General features: G+C 47.4%; 1 protein-coding gene across 1 annotated transcript in view; it reads left to right on the top strand.

Annotated features, from left to right (window-relative positions):
- Positions 1 to 13,771, top strand: part of CEP295 (centrosomal protein 295) — a 147,303-nt gene that overhangs the window by 41,895 nt on the left and 91,637 nt on the right. The window contains exons 7-8 of the mRNA XM_082245878.1: positions 2,065 to 2,205; positions 10,784 to 10,967. Coding sequence (XP_082102004.1) covers positions 2,065 to 2,205; positions 10,784 to 10,967 — 325 coding nt within the window. The remainder of the gene's footprint in view (positions 1 to 2,064; positions 2,206 to 10,783; positions 10,968 to 13,771) is intronic.

The raw sequence follows: 13,771 nt of genomic DNA, 5'->3' as shown, positions 1-13,771 counted from the left end.
TAATCCATCTCCCCTCTATCCTAAAAAAAAAAAAAAAAAAAAAAAAAAAAGTTTTGCCTTTAGCTATACTTTAAATTGACTTCTAGAAGAGCTGCAGATACAGACTAACAAGAAAAATATATTTGCAATACCATGTTGTAAATATGTGAATCTATATTGTATTGATCTGTTTTGTAGCATCTCTGGAAAGATGGAAAGAAATTAAAAGATAGGAGGATTGGCTTTTTTCCCCCATTTATACTTCCTAGGTGGATGAAGCATCGGTCCAATGCTGCATCTGTCCTCCGGCGCCCCTCTACACTGAGAACCGAGTGATGGAACACTGCCGATCGCTCATTTCTGACAGCTCCCCAAGCAGTGAGCTGCTCTCTGTCAGTCACCGCTCTCTGCTCTGCCCCCTCCTCGTTCATTGGAGCGCTGGGCTGTGGAGGGGCGGGGAGCGGCCGGCTCAGGCTCAGTGGCTCGCTGAGAGGCTGAGCCGTGTGTCGGTCCAGGCACCTGGTGGATTCCGACTCTGTGGCCGTGATGACGCGGTGCCTGGAGCGAAATCTGTGACGTCAGCAAAGAGCGGACTTCTGCCCGCTCTCTGCTGAAAATGGGTCGCAGGAGTGCAAAAGGAACTGTACTCCTGTGATCCGAAGATGTACAGCCAAACGAGCTTTGGCTGTACATCTCCTTTTTTTAAATAAAGTTTTGCCCTAGGCCTCATGCACACTGGAGGTTATCAAAACGCCAGTAGGAAGCTGTAGCTGTAGAGTGAGCATTTTTAGCTTTTATTCAGTAGCGTTTTTTTTGCTTTTGTTAGCAAAACTATACTCCCACAAAAGCTTATGGCTGAAAAAAAGCTTATAAATGCAGAATAGCTGCATTTTTCATAGTTTTTTGGTGTTTTGTAGCTTTTGTCAGAGTTGGAGTGTTTTTACAGCTGAAAAACTCCTCTAATAAACCACTAGTCCTGGGTTTTTTTTCCAGCCAGAAAACGCCCCTGCCAGAAACTGCTAACAGCCTATGTGTGCATGGACACATAGGATAACATGCTGGGGAGTTTACTGGCTGCAGAAGAAAACGTCTGACGCCAAAAACAGACGCTGTAAAAACGTTCAGTGTGCATGAGAACTTGCAATGAAGAAGTCATAAAAGACAAGATAAGACTCCTACAAATGCAAGACAAGTAGGTCAGTTGCATACACCAAGTGAACAAGTCTGTATTAAAGCTGAGTTCCACCCATATTTGCAAGATGCTTTTACTTACATGCCCATCTGCAGTGCAGCCCTAAACGGATATTCATTTTTTTTTTTTTTTTCAATTATGTCCAAATACCTTTTTTATTTTAAATGTTTCAGCGGCACTTCCTTTCCCAGCCCGCCTAGGCGTTGTCGTCAGGTGATTTCCTTGGACTCGTGGGATATCTGCGTCATCAATCCCAGAAGTCCAAAGGAATCGCCTGATTCTCTTTTGATTGGTTGCCATAACAATGGGGCGGTGACTTTAGCTGCCCCTGCCATCGCTATGTCAACCTGCAATCAGACACTGCGCAGGCGCAAGATCGGGAGGTGCATGCCGTTTAACCAGCTGCACCTAATCCAGGAAATAGACACGAGCAGGCTTCAGATGCCCAGAACTGCGATGGCCCCTGCCTGCTTCCGAGATCAGGTCATTTTGTACAGATTAAAAAAAAAACACACACAGTTACATTTGCTACAATATCCAGATAGCAATGTACAATCTGTGCCAATGATGGGGGTGCTTTTAGATAAAAACTGATTATGGTGACTGGAGCTCCGCTTTAAAAATATATATCAATCCTTATGTTAAAAACAAAAAACAAAAATACAATTAAAAAGGGAAAAAGAGGGAAACCATAAAATTGGAAAATAAACCTGTTGATATACACCAAGGGACAAAGTACATTAGAATGAGGATAGATAGGAGGGGGGTTGTCCCCAAGTAATGCAACCACATACTAAAGCCCAATTAAGACATGGGAGGGAATTTGCATTTCCATTTTACTGTGCTCCCATGTGAGCAGCTGGGACTTGTGATAATCTTGTGCCCTTTACCAGCCTGATGCCCGTACTGCCGCTGTTGAGGAAGCAAAGCGAATGGAAGCGCTTCAGAAAGAGGAGGAGCGTGAGAGGCGAGAACGGATGGAGAAGGCGACACTTCGTGGATCTTATGCTTTAAAGATGGTGCAGCTAACAGAGGTGAGTAATATGGTTATATTGTTTTTATTTACTCTGTATTACAGTGTGATAATCAGAATATTAGATTTGTCTTGTATGCAAAAGCCTTAATTATATATATTATGTATAATATAATATATAATTTTTTTTTTTTTTTGTTCCTCAGTCTCACTTTTTAGCTACGTTACCCCTGCTTAGCTATGCACAATTGTTTCTCTTACGTCCTCCGACAGTCGCCGCCACTTCATAATCTTCACTAATGGGGTAATTGACCTTTGCTCCGCAGGAGTAGCTAGGCAACAAGATTTGTTAATATCAAAGCTTTTAGCATATCACACCCCTAGGGGGTGGTCCCCTCAGTCAATACCTCCCTGCTTCCTGCATTCTCAACTCCGCTTTTAATGCCTAGCTTAGGAGTAGCTGGCTGATCCTGTGCTGGGGCTTTCAGTCTCAGCCTTCTATCCTCTTTTTGATTTTATTTGAAGTCATTTTCTCTTTCTTTTACTTAGCTGTTCTTTTTATCAGCATTAGTTTAGTTTCTTCGGATGAAGATGATCATGCGGAGCTGGGTCTCAGTCTGGCCACCCTGGATCCCAGGGTTCAGGGCCAGGGGCTTCCCAGCCTGCCATCGAGCGTTCAGCTCAGGATTCCCTGGCATATTGAACGACCCATCCCTGTTCGCTGCAGGGATGCTGTCTGTGAGGTGGCTACCTCACCGGACGCCATTTGCAGTTTCGCACCACAGTTCCACTGCGTCCTGACTGCAACACTCCCTGTCCTCAGTGCAGAGGTTTGGTCGCTGGAGAAGGCTCCCCACGCCATCCGGACTGGTAAGTACATTTCTATGTGGGGACCTGTCTGTTTTGGGTGTCAGTCTGTGACTGTGTGACCCTGCATGTCTGTGTGTCTGCTGAGCTCCCTGTCAGATTCCTGTGTGGAATATCTGCCTTTCTGTGGGCTGCGGGTGGGGGGCTCTCCCGCTCTGCTATGTGAGGGTATGGGGCAGACTAGGCTTGGACATGCTGTGCGGCGGCCGCTTCTGCGTCCCGCCATTTTTTGCGGCAAAAATTGTGGTGACCGGCCCTGTGTGGTACGGCGCAGTGTTTTGGCGCCAAACGCCGCCATTTTGACGGCGATCGATAGTACAGCCACATGTCGGCGCCATTTTCTCATTACCTAAAATGCCTCAGCCGAGCGGCCATGTTTGTGTAGCCTACATAGGCTTTATAGGGCGGTCAGTCATTGCATCACTTCCTTTTACTCTGGAACAGCGATCCGTGGCAGCAGCCTGTGTGGCCTCTCCAGGTTTTTACCTTTACTTTTTCCTGTGTTTCCTTGCTCAGTGTCCTTATCCCTGTGGGGGTCAGTACATACAGTAGTGTGCTCTGGGCTGCGCTCGCCGCGGTCTTAAAGGGGCAGTCCTCCTTTTTTCAATAATTGCTGGGGCATGGATTCTCAGGATTGCAAGTTTCCTCCCACCCTGGTGGGGGGCCAAGGGGCTGCTGCATCCCCTGAGGGGGCTGATCTGGCTGCTATTGTGGCGAACCTGGCTTCTCAGGTGCAGATGCTAATGGCTGATCGATCCGCAAAACGGCCCAGATTGTCTATTTCCTCTGATTCAGAGGGAGATGGGGCTGCTATGGCTGGAGTGCCCTTCTCAGGGTCTCGCTCATCTCTGGACCTTGGGGGGTCTGAGGGGGAGGCTGAGGTGGAAGGGGTTGATAATTCTCCCACTGGCTCGCCTGAAGAGCTTGCACTCATGGATGAGTTGGTTGCTTCTATCAAGGAAACACTGTGTTTGCAGGATGAACCATGTCCTCCTGCTTTGATGTCCTCTTATGGGACGCAAAGGAAACGCAAAACAGCGCAGGTTTTTCCCTGCCCTGCGGAATTTCAGCGCACTGTTGATGAGCAATGGCGCAATTTAAAGAAGCCATTTACTGTGACGAGTAAGTTCAAGCTGCGTTATCCCTTTACACCCACCACTGATGAGCGTTGGTGTGTGCCGCCTCAGGTGGATCACGCGGTGGCGGTTTTGAACAAATCCACTGCGATCCCTGCTGAGGATACCCCGGTGTTCCGGGACCCTACGGACAGGAGATTGGAGTCTCTTGCCCGTCATGCTTATACGGTTGCTGGTTCTATGCTGAAGCCTATTTTTGCTTCCATTTTGGCAGCCCAGGCTATTGCGGATTGGGCACAGGTGCTCAGGCGCACCCTGGTGACTGACTCTGCTCCACCGACAACATTGGCTATGGTGGATCAAATTCATCAGGGTGTCATGTATTTGTGCGATGCGGACTTGGATTTAGTCCCTTTTGGCTGCACGCCTCTCAAGTGTGGCGGTATTGAACCGTCGTCTGATATGGCTGAAATGTTGGTCGGTTGACCAATCATCTCGCAAGACTTTAGCTAATTTGCCCTACGCGGGATCTCGCCTTTTTGGCGAGTCTTTGGATACTCTGATAAAGGGAATTTCAGGGGGTAAGAGCACTCTCTTACCCCAAACTAACAAGAATAAGTTTGTTCGCGGTAAGAAGAATACCTCGTTTAGGCCCTCTCAGGGGTCCTTTCGTGCCTTTCGGTCGCAATATAAGGGCAAGCCCTTCAAGGGCCAAGGCTCCCAGAAAAAGCCGTGGGCGGGTAAGCAGAAGTCCGGCCAGTCCGGGTCCGCTGCCCATACCAATTCGGCCTGAAGGGGCGCCCTCACCCGGTTCTGGGGTGGGGGGACGTTTGCTTGGTTTTCTTCAACCCTGGCTGGCCCGCATTCGGGACAGGTGGGTTCAGGAAATCGTTCGATCTGGATACAAGTTCGAGTTTCTCTCTCGGCCGGTTAGCAGATTTTTTCCCTCAAATCTTCAGCTGTCTCCGGGGGGGTTGCAGGATCTGCACCTGGCGGTGCGGGACCTGCGGGCCCAGGGAGTAGTGATTCCGGTACCTCATCTGGACCTATTTCGGGGGTTCTATTCCAATCTGTTCACTGTGCCCAGAAAGGAGGGCAAGGCACGTCCAATTTTGGACTTAAAAGCTCTGAACCGCTTTGTGCGGGTTTGCAAGTTCCGCATGGAATCCCTGCGCTCGGTGGTGGCTGCCCTGGTTCCGGGGGAATTCATGGCCTCCATCGACTTGAAGGATGCGTACCTTCACATCCCCATTTTCGAGGGTCACCAGAGGTACCTTTTGATTCGCCATTGCGGAGGATCATTACCAATTCATGGCGTTACCCTTTGGTCTCTCTTCGGCTCCGCGGGTTTTCACCAAGGTGCTTTTGCCGGTCCTGGCTTTATTGAGAGCCCAGGGCATCTCTGTCCTGGGGTATCTGGACGATATCTTGATTCGGTCTGCGACCAGTCAGGGCCTGGTGAACGACCTGTCCACCACGATGCAGACTCTGCAGGAATTCGGTTGGACGATAAATTTTCCGACGTCAACGCTGTGTCCGTCGACTCGTCTCCCCTACCTGGGGATGATCCTGGACTCTGTTCAAGCGAAGGTCTTCCTGCCGGAAGACAAGCTTCGGATGCTTCGGAACGAAGTCAGGTCCCTCAGGGACAATCGGTGCTCGTCCCTCCGGACATGTATGAGGTGCCTGGGGTTGATGGTCTCGGCTTTCGAGACGATTCCCTTCGCCCAGTTTCACATGCGGGATCTTCAGGCGGAGATCTTGGCCAAGTGGGACGGGCGTCCGCAAACTCTGGATCGGCGGATCTCGTTGAGCCACCTCACCCGAAGGGGTCTTTTATGGTGGCTCCAGTCCCCGGCGGTGTCGGGGGGCAAGTCCTTTCGTCCCTTGTCGTGGACGGTAATCACCACGGATGCCAGCCTGTCGGGCTGGGGTGGTGTTCTGGGCGTTCTGTCCGCCCAGGGAACTTGGTCGGAGGAGGAATCCTCCCTTCTGATCAACATTCTGGAATTGCGAGCGATAATTCTCTGCCTTCTGCGTTGGACGGACAGGCTTCAGGGCCGTCCGGTTCGGGTGCAGACGGACAATGCCACAGCGGTGGCCTACATCAACCACCAAGGGGGCACCAGGAGTGCCCGAGCGGCTCGGGAAGTAGCCGACATTCTGTCTTGGGCCGAGATGCGCGTCCCGGCGATATCTGCAGTTCACATTCCGGGGGTGGAGAACTGGCAGGCGGATTATCTGAGTCGCCAGACCCTGGACCAGGGAGAATGGTCCCTTCACCCGGATGTCTTCCAGATGTTGTGCGCGAAGTGGAGTTCCCCAAATGTGGACCTGTTCGCGTCTCGTCTAAACAACAAGGTGGAAAGGTTCGTGGCAAGGACGCGCGATCCTCGGGCAGACACGTTAGTGGCGCCCTGGCATCAGTATCGTCTGATGTATGCCTTTCCACCGATTGAGCTGCTGTCCAGGCTCCTTCGCAGGTTGACCTCGGAACTGCACACGGTAATTCTGGTGGCGCCAGACTGGCCTCGCCGGTCGTGGTACACAGACCTCGTGAATCTGGCGGTCGACGCTCCGTGGCGTCTGCCTCTTCGAGAAGATCTCCTGTCTCAAGGACCGATATTCCATCCTGCTTTACAGTCGCTGGCTTTAACGGCCTGGCTGTTGAAAGCCAGGTCCTGAAGGATAGGGGTCTCTCCCCTGAGGTCATTCCCACTTTGATTAAGGCTAGAAAAGCCTCTTCGGGGAAGATTTACTACCGTACTTGGAAGGCGTATTTTGCCTGGTGTGAGTCCAGGGGGTATTCCCCTCGCTCGTACTCGGTATCGAGAGTGTTGGCTTTCCTTCAAACGGGCGTGGACCAGCGTTTGGCGTTGGCCATGATTAAGGGTCAGATTTCAGCGCTGGCCGTTCTCTTTCAATGCCCTGTGGCGTCTAATTCTTTGATTAGCACCTTTGTTCAAGGGGTGCGACACTTGGCCCCTCCTCGGAGGGACCCTTTGCCTCCATGGGACTTGAACCTTGTTCTGTCCGTGTTGCAGCATGCTCCCTTTTGAGAAGATCAGGGAGATCTCGTTGTCTGTTGTCCAAGAAGGTTTCCTTTTTGGTGGCGATCACTTCGGCTCGCAGGGTATCGGAGCTGGCGGCCTTGTCCTGCAGCTCTCCCTACTTGGTGATCCACTTGGATAAGGTGGTCTTACGACCTAACCCTTCTTTTCTTCCGAAGAGGATCTCGGAATTTCACCTCAATGAGGACATTGTCTTACCTTCGCTTTGCGCGAAGCCTAAGCATCCAAAGGAGGTGGCTTTGCATTCCTTGGATTTGGTTCGGGCGATCAGGGTTACCTGTCGTCGACTAAATCCTTTCGCAAGTCGGATTCTCTATTTGTCCTACCAGAGGGACCTCGGAAGGGCATGGCGGCGTCGGCTGCTACCATCGCCAAATGGATCAGACAGACCATTGTGCAAGCCTATGCTTTGAAGGGGAAGGTTCCTCCTTTCCCTGTGAAGGCGCACTCTACCAGGTCTCGGAGTACGTCTTGGGCCTATCGTCATCAGGCTTCTGTGGCCCAGGTGTGTAAGGCGGCGACTTGGTCGTCCGTTCACACCTTCTCAAAATTTTACAAGGTGGATGTTCAGGCATCGGCAGATGCTTCCTTTGGCCGTAAAGTTCTTAGTGCGGCAGTGCCTTAGGGTCCCTTGTTTGGGTCCTTGGCTGTTGGGGTGTTTTTACCCCTAGGTTACTTGTTCTCCTGGGTTGTTGCTCCTGTTGAGCACGCTTTTTCCTGTTGCCCAGTTGGTTCTCTTACTTTGGTAAGGTTCCTTTCTTTGATGTGGGTACTGCGTTGCTTTAGGCGCGGCTGCGTTTTTCCCACCCCTCATGTCTACACTGCTCTGGGACGACCCCATTAGTGAAGATTATGAAGTGGCGGCGACTGTCGGAGGACGTAAGAGAAAACTGAATTTTTGTAAAATCTTACCTGAAAAATTCCTTTCTCTGAGTCCTCCGACAGTCGCCGCCCCCGCCCCTCTTTTGGGGTTTGTTTATGTACTCTACTGCTATGCTACTGAAACGGAGTTGAGAATGCAGGAAGCAGGGAGGTATTGACTGAGGGGACCACCCCCTAGGGGTGTGATATGCTAAAAGCTTTGATATTAACAAATCTTGTTGCCTAGCTACTCCTGCGGAGCAAAGGTCAATTACCCCATTAGTGAAGATTATGAAGTGGCGGCGACTGTCGGACTCAGAGAAAGGAATTTTACGGTAAGATTTTACAAAATTCCGTTTTTTAGATTATGTAATTGTGCTCTGAGTGCGATTTATGTCTGAATGTTTGCTAGTTATCCAAGACATTTTATGTGGTTGCTTTTGAAGGAGTGTGCTGTGAGGATCTTTTCAGTATTGCTTAATGTGTTTTTTTCTTTTTTTTTTTTTTGTTCTTTTTCTTTCTTTATTTCTCTCTTCTAGGAAAAAGTTTAGTGGCTTTGTATGCATTTAATAAAATAATTAATTTTTTGGTTAAATTGGATAGAACTAAATAATGGAATAATGAAAACTTTGTATCTTTACCCATCAAGCAGGTAACATTCTAGGTTCAATTTTACAATTCCTTCCTTACCTCTGGGGATTACAAATAACCTGTACACAGAGATCAGTAGCTCAAACTAAAATATAGCAACAGAACGGATTGAGTCAGAGGGTTTACTCCTCCCTTATTAGATGGATCAGTTTGACATTTCAGTCAGTTGAAAGCAGCCTGAAAGGGAGCTGCTATTGCTGTGCTCTTTAGCTAACTTATAGTGCTCTGGGCAAAGTAGTAAATGCTTGTTTGTAAAACAAAGAATGTAGTGTATATTGTAATGATAGGGTTCTTTAACCCCTTCACGCTGATGTAGCGCATATATGCAGCCCCACTGGACTGGGCTTTTTTTCTATGGGGCCGCATGTGTATCTGTCGTTGTGCTGGGGGCATGCCGCACAGTGCTCTTACACCAGAGACCGGGGTCTCAGCGGGAGCTCCGGGACCTGTACTAACGATCGGGACCCAGACCTGTTTCCGGGTCACCTGATCGCTGTGATAGCTTTTGATTGGCTATCACAGTGATCAATCACTGTGAAGCTGGCCCCTGTGCTTCTCCCTCTGCGAATGGAGGAAAGAGATACATTGTATCTCTTTCCTTGCAGAGAGAAAAAAAATGATAAATGATAAAAAATATTTAGCTAGATCAAGGTTTGAACTAGGTCAGTGCCAGGATTAGTGTTTGGGTCAAGTAAGGGTTGAAAGGTCTGGGTCAATATATTTTAGGCAGGATTTTTTTTTTTTTTTTCATAAAGCATTTTTTTAATTTGTGTCTGGTAAGTTTTAGGTAGGATAAATAAAGCAAAGTGCACACTATTGTTTTTGGGCTGTACTACGGGTACATAAAACACCTAATATACACATTAGTGGTATTGCTTTCATCATCAGGAGCAGAAGAATTTATTTTGGGTTGTTCTTTGATGGTAGGTTATGATAGGAACAAGAAATCTACAGTTACATTTTTTTTAAATAATTTTTTTACCATTTTGGTCCAGTTTTCCTATGATAATAAAAAAACAGGAGATTTTCATTACCTTTTCCCGCAACTAAAAGCCCAAATTGTCCTAAAAAAAGGTATAATCCACTTGTGTGCACAAAGTAGTGGTGAAAATATGTATGGGTGTACGAACATGTCAAAATTGCAATATTGTACTTGGGCATTTAGATTTGTTTCCCCCCCCCCTAGGCTCTATTCACACCTAGGCAATTTGAATCGCGGGGCAGAATCACTGCGATTCTGCCTGCTATTCCAGAATCGATCAAAAACTTGGGGTATGTTTGTGATGCCTTTTCTTAAAGCAGAGTTCCAGTCATTTATTTGCTTGCTAAAATTCAGCAGCTACATAAAGTGTAGCTGACGATTTATTTTATTAAAGAGCTACTCACCTGTCCCACGATCAGCGGTTCACTCACCCCCGGTGTGTTTGCCCAGTGTCCGCCTTTTGCGGCGCCGGCATCTCTACTATGGGCGCTTAGCTGTGACAGCCTGCGGCTTCACAGCTATGTGCCCACTACGCATGCTGCGCTATGTGACTGGTTCCAAATTCTTCTAGGACCTTTAATATATATCCCAGAAGACTTTGGGATGGAGAACTTCCGCTTCCGCTCGCCAAAGGTGTGTGAGCAGGTACCTGTCAAAATCGGGTACCTGCTACCCCCCCCCCCCCCAAAAGTTCTCACAAACAGGAGCTAGGTAGGAGGCCTTAAAGCGAATGTTTCACTTTTGGGTGGACCCCTGCTTTAATGGCACCCCAATCGAGGTGAGATTTTGCCATGGGTGTCGCACAGTAAATCGCGTCAAACCACAGCACGCAACACTTTCACCCAAAAGAATCTCCTGCTCCTTTTTGAGTGACGAGCACCATGTGTTCCAATTTTCAGGGCGATTCTGCACGCAATTTAAATCGCCTAGGTGTGAATGGAGCCTTAGGCGTGAAGGGGTTAATTAGATGCTGCTTGGGTTTTAGAGCAGTGGAGGCACAATGAAGATGTTAGTAGCTCACTGGACTTTAGATGGGATCAACAGGTATTTTGTTTTATTTGCAGTGTCTTATTAATGACAAAACATTTGGATTTATTTAAATAAGATGTACTGATAATGATTACTGAATAGGATCGGGGCAGGCTGATGAAAGAGCTGGAGCAGATGCAGCAGGAAGATCTTGCCCGTAGAAGACAGATTGTTTCCCGGATGCCTCCACAATTGTTTGAGCCTGCCTACCGACGGGCAGAGATCAAGGAGGATTGGCAGAGGGAGCTGGAGTCTGCCTTTGAGGACATGTACACCAGAGGCAACAGTAAGACCAACTTCTCATCCTATAAACTAACGTAAACACTTTTATATAAGTGTATTTGGCAGATGTATACCAGATGAGTTGACAAAGACCCATATTCTTGTCCATTTTATTTAAGTGTTTCAGCATTAAATAAAAAAAGGTTTAGGAGTGAAATGAAAAATGCTGCTGAAACAAAATGAATATTCTATGGGTGACTTCCAGTCCAGAGTGGAGGTATGGGATGTGGATGTCCATGGAAGAAGGAAAAATGCTGTCACTTGCCATGTGTGTCACCCAAGGAAGACATCCAAAAGAGAGAGACCGCACTCAAAGATGTTAAATAAAAATCCTTAGGACTCCTTTATTCTCCATAAATCCAACAGACAGCAGACAGACAGTGCAATACACGGACAGACGTGTCGGGTTGACGCGTTTCACGATAAAAATCGCTTATTCATAACCACACACCTCAGGTGTGTGGTTATGAATAAGCGATTTTTATCGTGAAACGCGTCAACCCGACACGTCTGTCCGTGTATTGCACTGTCTGTCTGCTGTCTGTTGGATTTATGGAGAATAAAGGAGTCCTAAGGATTTTTATTTAACATCTTTGAGTGCGGTCTCTCTCTTTTGGATGTCTACATGCTTGGATGGCGGATCTGACCTGCACCGAGTGCTGAACTTGCACCTGAGCGGCTTTCTTCCTTGTTTTTGCTGTCACCCAAGGAACTTTGGTTGTGCAAAAAGAGTTGTGTGGACACTGAGGCCTGTGACTCATGAATGTGGCATGTGTTGATGCAGCTTGAGTTGACAGGTGCTGTGTGCAGGCAACCAATGTAAGTATATGAGGACACAGTGGCTGCTCAAACACAGCCACTCATCCTAATTTGACTTGCATGCAGGTGTGCGTGATTGTCAAATCAGAACGGTCAATGCAGCCACTTCATTCCCATACGCTCACATGGGCTGCCTGCGTGCAGCACTTGGCATCTCAAGCTGCATTAACAAACGCCCCATTAACAGTTTACAGGCCTCAGTGCATGTGTGAATAGGGCCTTGGTGAGACACATTGGGATTAGTTTTATAAACAAATTAATTATGATTGTGGAGCTTACTTGGACTTTCAATCTAGTATCAAGAATAAGACCAGTGATGCATGCTAGGTGTTAATCAGAGACACCGGTGGGGTATGCGAAGACTTGTAGCTTTGAAAAGAGAAGTGATGCCAATAGGGCTTGCTGTGGTTTTTAGTTGTACAGAGCCAAACATAAAGCCAGTTGGGGTATACTGATGCTGGTAGATTTACAGATCTTAAAGAGAAACCCATGTGGTGTGCCAGAACACACCATTCTATATGCCTCTATAGAATGGCATGTTCCAGCACACCCCATGGGTCTCCATGAGGCACCAATGAAGTGTGCTAGCAATAGAAGTATTGAGAAGGTTATTAAACCTCTACCCTGTTACGTGGGCATTGACAGGAAAAAACAAAAGACAGGGAATTCATTTAAAGCACAGACATGTTGCTCTGTATCCAAAATCTATATGAAGTGAGCACTAGAGATAAATATTGTGAGTAGCAGCTGGCACAAATTAAAGGGGGATTTACAACCTCCAGATAACAGTATATAATAAATATAAGTGCAGCGCTAATAATTATAACTGTGATTGGACATAATTCCAAATGCTAATAAAAAAAAATCTCATATAGTAATCAAAAGTGTATATAAAGTCCAAAAATAGAATCCAAAGGTGTATGTAGCAATCAGAAGTCAGTTGCCTGGCTCCTTATATTCAAGTGATTTCTCCAGGGATAGACACAATGCCAGAACACTCATCAGACAGAAGCCAAAAGACAGCCGTGAAATGTAAAAAGTGAAACGCCTCATGTGTTACCAAAGGTTACTTCACTGTGCTCTCCCTCCACCATTCAACGCACTCACCAGATGCTGGGATGAAACCAGCCCTGTAACTCTGTCAGACAGAATACTGGAAGCATGGCGTGCTATGATGGCCCCAGGGTCAGTTATCATACGAAATGTGCTGTATAAAAAAAAAAGCTCACCTCTCAGCCTCCTTCTTATCCTCCGCCATTTCTGGGAATGTTGGAATTTTATTTGTCTAATCACAGTTATAATTATTAGTGCTGCACTTATATTTATTATTTAATGTTGCTCTGTATAACTGTCCATATGATGTGAAATTATTATATCGGAGGTATGGTAAGGTACAGATCCTGCAACAGGTAGAATGGCCAGTACTGTAAGAGAAATGGGAGTTGCAGTTCTTGAACCCCCAAACATTAGGACTCAATGTGCTGTTACAGCTGAAGAGGTCTGTTCTTTAGGTTCTGTAATTATCTCTGCTTGAAGACGGTGGAGTTTCTCTCTCTGAAGCCTTTAGTACTGAGACTCCCATGTCCTATGTGCAGCTAGTGAGTTCTGGTCATTCTCATTTTGTGATCTGCTTATACCCCCAAAGTACCAAAGTAAAGCCTAGTGCACAATGGCTGAAGTCGACCGGCATCGGCCAGTTCAATAAAAACCGGCTGATATTTGGCCCGTGTTTATGGCAGCCGGTCTGATAGAAGCCGGACATGCATGCTGGAAAACCAACAGCTGACCGGCTCCCAATCAACCCTCTCAATGGCTGAGAGCACTGACCTGAGTTTTCCGGTGGGGGGTGCCATTCCCCCTGTCAGAACACAGTAGCTCAGCAGGGAGATCACTGTACTAACATTGGATTGTTAGTACAGCAGCTCCAATCTTGGCTTTTTCTTTTTCTTTTTTTCCAACTTGCCAGGTTGTACAAAAAAAAACTGATGG

Source organism: Pelophylax lessonae (assembly GCF_965119305.1).
Source record: "Pelophylax lessonae genome assembly, chromosome: 2".
Lineage (NCBI taxonomy): Eukaryota > Metazoa > Chordata > Amphibia > Anura > Ranidae > Pelophylax > Pelophylax lessonae.
Note: the sequence above shows the minus strand (reverse complement) of the source record. Positions and strands in the feature narration are given on the sequence as shown.